Below are 6,686 nucleotides of genomic sequence, written 5' to 3' on the forward strand. Positions count from 1 at the left end.
GCTATGGGTTGGAACCGACTCTATGGCACTTAACAACAACTTTTTTTGATATTTGCTTCGAGGTTTATTCTTGATCAACCAATAACAACCCATGTAATCAAAGCAAGCTCTTTAACTTCTCACTAAGCTAAGTGCCTCCGAAATTACAGAAACTATTCGACAAGGTTGTTAGGATATTAAATCTGATAATTTATGGAAAATATCAACCAAAATACAAAACCATTGTTGTATGTAATAGCAATATCATTTAATTTCCAAATTCAACATAGTTAAAACTGCAAAACTAATATAAAATATGGATGTGTTCTCTTTTAAGTCAGACTAAATGAAAAAATTATGCAAACTCTAATTAATTAAAAAAAAAATGTACCTCAATGGTCTAGGAAGTAGAAAAATTTATATATATATATAAAGTTATACTATGTACCTGAAAATAGATCCAGCCATCAACAGAAAGAAGACGCTCCCGGTGCTGAACTTCTATGTCACCACCAAACAGTAAAACTGGAAAAGGGCTTATCAGAGTAGTTTCTCTCAAATACACTCTGGCATACCTTATCTAAAGAGGAAAAAAACAGTGAGCAAACCAATTTCGTGGCCTAAAAGTATAAAAATTCATGTATCAGTTTCATGTAAATTTTTTTTAATAATTTGGGACTATACAAAGGTAGAAGTTTTTGTATAGTTACATGTTTCCATTCTTATATGCATGATTTGCCAATTTTATAATAATCACTAATATCATTTGTATACTTCTATTATTAAAAGTAATTTTAAATGTTAAATAAAGTTCAGTGTCTGATTTGTAGACTAATGTTCAGCTATGGCCACAAATATTATTTGTCAGTAATTTCTCATGTTTTACATTTAAATTCAATGATATATGCTGGGTGTTACTCAATTCAGGCTTGAAATGAAGGATCCTTGTTACTTTAAAGAGAGAAACATAAAAGAGCTACTCCTTTAATAAAAGGAAGAGAACGATGTTTCAGCATCTCAAGTTATTATTACTACAGGAGAGTCCACCCCAACTCATGGTGACCCTGTGCACAGTGGACTAGATTGTTGTGACCTATCATGCTTTCACGGGCTGACAGCTAGGGCTTTCTTCCTAGTCTGTCTTAGCCTTGAAACTCCAGTGAAACCTGTTCAGCAGCACAGCAGCATCCACGGACAGATGTGGTGGCTGTACTTGAGACTCATTGGTTAGGAACCACGAGGGCCTCCAGCATGGAAGGCAAGAATTCTACCATTCAAATACAACTGCCCTCTTTATCTTCACACTGCCTTAAAAAATAGTGACTATGAGATAACTAAGGAGCTCTGGTAGCATAGTGGTTATGAACTGAGTTGCTAATCTCATCATGATCAGCAGTTCGAAACTACCAGCAGTTCTTCAGGAGAAAGATGAGGCTTTCTGCTCCTGTAAAGATTTACAGCCTCGGAAACCCTGTAGCAGGGTCACTATAAGTCGGAACCAACTCCATGGCACATAACCACCGCCACCATGAGATAACTATGACAGAAGAGAAAATGTCACCTTAACCTTTGTTGTTATGTGCTGTGGAGTCGGTTCTGACTCATAGCGACCCTCAAGGCTGTAAATCTTTACGGGAGCAGAAAGCCTCATCTTTCTCCCGTGGAACAGCTGGTAGTTTCAAACTGCTGACCTTGCAGCTCGCAGCCTGATTCATAACCACTACGCTACCTTAATCTTTACCATAAGTTAAAAACCAAGAAAATACAACCAAGGCAATAAAACTAAGATTTAAGAGGTTCACTTTTTAAAAACTGCTACTAAATTATATTAAGGAGCTCTGGTAGCGTAGTGGTTACGAATCGGGCTGCGAACCTTAAGGTCAGCAGTTCGAAACTACCAGCTGCTCCACGGGAGAAAGATGAGGCTTTCTGCTCCCGTAAAGATTTACAGCCTCGGAAACCCTGTACAGGGTCGCTATGGGTTGGAACTGACTCAATGGCACTTAACAACAATTAAATTATATTAGATGATACTGTGACTCAAGCTATTGCCAAACTATACACAGTTAAACTACCTATTCCAATCTTCTCCTTATTTGGAAATGGCACACACAACAGGTTTGGTTTCTTCCCTTTTAAAGTCAGCCATCTTTTAGTGAAACACTCAGAAACAAAAGATCTTAAAATACAAGCTATGCCCACATTATCATTATCAAATAGACCTAATTCCCGTGTCTTTAAGAATCTGTAGTTAAGTGGGAACAGATGCAAACTCTTTTTATTTAGCCAAGATCTCTAATGGTCTAGAGGGTTAAGTGTTTGGCAGCTAACTGCAAAGCCACAGTTTGAACTCACCAGCTGCTCCAAGGGAGACCGGTGAGGCTGTCTGCGCCAGTAAAGATTTATGCCCTTGGAAACTTCAGGGAGCACTTCTACTCTGCCCTATTGGGTGGCTATGAATCGGAATCCATTCAACAGTGGAGTAGAGTTAAAAAAAAAAAAAAGGCTCAAGCCTTTTCACTGATTTAAAAGCTGCACTTGCAGTAAACGAAGGTGATTGTGATGAAGAATTTGTTTTGAATAGAGGTTGGTTTAAGTGTTTCAAAGTGAAGGTGAATTTATATACCATTAAAGGCAAGTAGTCCAGGAGTCCTGATGTGGTGCTGTAGGATAAGCACTGGACTGTTAACCTCAAGGTCAGTGGTTCAAACCCAGCAGCCCCTCCTCAGAAACCCTATAACAGGGTCACTATGAGTCAAAACTGACTCAAATGCACTTAACAACCACAGGAGTTGTCCATAAATTGGAAGTTTGCAACCCAGGGCTGCCCATAACATCTGTTTGCTATAATTGTCTGTATTCCAAGTAGAAGATGATGGAGGTCATAGAACACTTCCATTTTTTTTTCCATTAAGTGAAAGAGAAATAAGCAATATTTTTGGTTGTTTGAGAAACTGTTTATGTCTTGATTTAAAATACGAGTAACAAAAGAATAGCAATTTGAGAATCAAATAAAATACATGTTGGGGCATCCTGACTTGAGTTTTGAACAACTTATAAAATAAGCTACACTTATTAGAACTTAATGAGTTGATTAAAAAAAAGGAATGAGTACTTTACCTTCTCCTGGTATAAGAGCCATCCATAAGTTTGCAAATCTCGATTTACAGAGGAAGGATGTACTTGTGCTTTGCCCTGGGCTGTCTCCACCATGCAGGCCAATTTTTCTGTAATATCTACTGATTTTGTGTAGATTATTTTTCCAACATTATCATACAGCCCAGCAGCCAGAACAGCTTTAAGAAGGGCGATTTCTTGAAAGGAGAGGGTCTGTGAAGTTCTGTTTTCTCCCCAGCCGTTAGAAGTTGTGGATGATGAAAATCCTGCTGCCTTGACCAACTTCATTAACTCGTGTTTTACATCCTAAATTCATTTATGTTAGAAAGAGAGAAGCCCATAGTTGATTAAAATATAGAAATTGCCAAATAAGCTTGTAATTTATACTACCTGTTCCCTAGGAAAATCAATAATATGTAAAATTATTAATTAAAGCCCAAATTCAATTAGGAGGAAAACAGAAAGACCTTGGAACGTTGAGGACTAAACAGAGCCAGTCTGCACCTGACCCTGTGGCAAGACTTTGGATGCTATACAACCTAAGAATCTCTGAACTGTGAGAGCAATACAAATGTGTTTATTTTCACTCACTCAACGATATCTACTTTAATAGTAGCTCTCATTTCTCATGATATTGTAATTCAAGTGACGGTGGTCACAGAGAGAACAGCATAAGGAAGAAGGTCGTCAAACTACCCTGTCTCTGTCTCCCCTTGAGTTTCTAAAATATTCTGGTAATGGTTTTATTTAATCTAATTTAAAAGTATACCCTAAAATTTCTCTTGTCCTTTAGTAGTACCAAAGGAAGGATGAGTACTTTTCAAAGTCAACAGGATACTAGTGATTAAAAGGTGATATTTACATTTAGGATATCCTGTAGGATTTAGGTTTGGGTTTTAAGAGACTGATTTCAGGGGAGAAAAGACCAAACAGACAATAGTTGTAACACCACAGGCTTGAAGAGGAGGTGATGATAATGTTCACAGAAGAAAGGGGGTGGGAGGCAATTTGAGATGGGGGAGGATCAGAGAGGTGACAACGAAGTATTGATTAACTTTCCACATCTTGAATCCCAGTCAAATGACCCAGAGGTAGCAATTTCTTTCTTTTTTTTTTTGTTTTTTATAGTGAACTGAATGATAGTTTACATGGGAGAATATCGGCTTTACACAGTTTCATTGCCATGATTACAATCTCATCTGTGCATCATCATTCAACAGTATTTGGTGGCTATTTCTTTAATTTAGCCCTTGATCTACTTTGAGAGGGAGAAAGTTCATTCCACTGAGAGATGTCTCTGCTTTCATCATAGTGTCTATTTTAAATTTAAAAATCCAACAAACAGTGCTTTAAATTATATGAGGGTTTTTTTTTTAAACCTTTTTTTTTTTTTTTTCAAATTTGAGCAGAAAATGTGCAATATGTGAAAGATACAATGTTTATTATCTTAATATTTTTTATCACATGTCTGTATGCAGTATATACAAATTTCCTTTAAATACCCCAAAACATGCCATGCACGAAGAGCAAAAGTGTATCGTGGAAGAGTCCTGCCTTGCATGAGCACTTGTCTTCTTATTCTAACTACACTCTGTACTCCTAGAAATAATTCTGATCCTAAACTGCAGTTAAAACCTGAGTAATGGAGAAAGCCATTAGATTTCCCTTCCTAAGCACAGACTTATTAACAGCCGAAGTCTGACATCTTTGTTGTTGTGAAGTGCTGCCTAGTGGTTCTGATTCATAGAAACCCTGTATACGGTTTCTGAGGAGCAGCTGGTTGATGTGAATTGCTGACCTTGTGTTTGAAGGCCAGGGCTGATTCTACTAGGTCATCACACAGTGCAACTAAGTAGTTGGCTAGTCTTTAGGAAAATAGGCAAAAGCCAGGTTTCTTTGGAACAATGGTTGATCCCAGTCTGGGGCATAAAATATACAAGGTAAGTCTGAGTATCCTGTCATACCAAAGGCAGAAATCTATCATACACTGCAGGGTTGACGGATGGGAAAGGACTCAGGGGTCAACATGATGGGGCTCCCACTGGCTACAGATGGGACAATTTGAGATCAGAAGCTTAACATCCACAGTAGCTCAAAACACATCACATATATTTACGTCAAAGAATAATTATTTTTATTAAAATAAAAATAAAAATAAAATCCATTGATTACCTGTGGACATCTAGGGAACCAACTTATTCTGAAAACTGCTAAGTAAAAGGAGTGATTTTATTTAACCTAATTTTCTTACATAGGTAATACCTCAAGGAAATCAAATATTGATAAAGGAAAGGTTCTTTTTAAAAGAATTCTAGCTAATTAACAGAATTATAACATCACCATTTCCTAACCCGTAATGAAACAATTTTTCACTATGGGAGTACTGGTGTGGAACTGCGAGTTAATGCACTGGACTACCAGCCACTCCTCAGAAACCCCACACAAGGTCATTTTAAGTAGGAACCTACTCGACAACACTTAAATACAAAAACAAAACCGGTATGGGTGCTATCAATGGCTGCTGAAATTTCAATTCTGTTAGGGAATTTTATAATGGATGAATCTGCTGACAAGATGTGATCTCACTGATGAGCCTTAATATTACAAAGAGGAAGAGAATTGATAAAATCAGTCATATCTGTTGTTGTTAGCTGCCACTGAGTTGATTCCAATTCATGATGACCCTATGCATGCAGAGTAGAACTGCACTCCACAGGGTTTTCAAGGCTTTACTTCTAAGTGGGGCTGAACTGCCAACTTCAGTTAGCAATCCAGTGCTTAACCATTTATACCACCCAGGAACTCCTCAGCCATAGCTACAATGTAAGAAACTACACAACAACATAGCTGGTTTTTTTGGCGGGGGGGGGAACTGAGCAGCGTTAACTATACAAGAGTGAAAAACATATCAACCATATTCAATGTGCAGACCTTGTTTGGATCCTGATTTGAACACACTAGCTGTAAAAAAAAAAATTATGAGATAATTGGACATCTGGACATTATATATTTGATGACAATAGGAATCATTACCCTTTTTTAGGTGTGATAAAGTGACACAGTGGTTAAAGCACTTGGATAAATAACCAAAAGATCAGCAGTTCGAACCCACTAGCTGCTCTGTGGGAGAAAATGCGGCAGTTTGCTTCCAGGAGTATTATATAGCCTTGGAAACCCTATGATGCAGTTCTACTTTGTCCTCTATGGTTGCCAGGAGTCATGGTCAACTTAACAGCAAAGGGTATGGTAATGTTTTTCAAAAATACAGTACAATAATTTAGATACAAAATGATCTCATTCTTTGCTTCAAAATAATCTAAAGGGTAAAGAGTAGAATAAGGGCAATAAAAATAGATTGGCTAATCCCAAATATGGAAGTAGGTAACTGGTATATGTTGTTGTTGTTAAGTGCCATCGAGTCGATTCCGACCCATGGCGACCCTGTATAGGGTTTCCAAGGAGCACCTGGTGAGCTTGAACCACCAACCTTATAGGTCAAATGACTTTGCAGCCTGACGCATTAGCCCACAGTGCCACACCAGGATGTCAACTGGTATAAGGGGCTCACTATACTATTCTTTCTCTGGAGT

At 37.8% G+C, this 6,686-nt stretch overlaps 1 protein-coding gene across 1 annotated transcript in view; it reads right to left on the reverse strand.

The window, feature by feature from the left end:
* DHX29 (DEAH (Asp-Glu-Ala-His) box polypeptide 29) overlaps nucleotides 1–6,686 on the reverse strand; it is a 91,946-nt gene that overhangs the window by 11,535 nt on the left and 73,725 nt on the right. The window contains exons 24-25 of the mRNA XM_006874638.1: nucleotides 3,100–3,402; nucleotides 428–559 (exon numbers count right to left, since the gene is read on the reverse strand). Coding sequence (XP_006874700.1) covers nucleotides 428–559; nucleotides 3,100–3,402 — 435 coding nt within the window. The remainder of the gene's footprint in view (nucleotides 1–427; nucleotides 560–3,099; nucleotides 3,403–6,686) is intronic.

The sequence above is a fragment of the Chrysochloris asiatica genome, unplaced genomic scaffold (assembly GCF_000296735.1).
Source record: "Chrysochloris asiatica unplaced genomic scaffold, ChrAsi1.0 scaffold00291, whole genome shotgun sequence".
In the NCBI taxonomy this organism is placed as follows: domain Eukaryota; kingdom Metazoa; phylum Chordata; class Mammalia; order Afrosoricida; family Chrysochloridae; genus Chrysochloris; species Chrysochloris asiatica.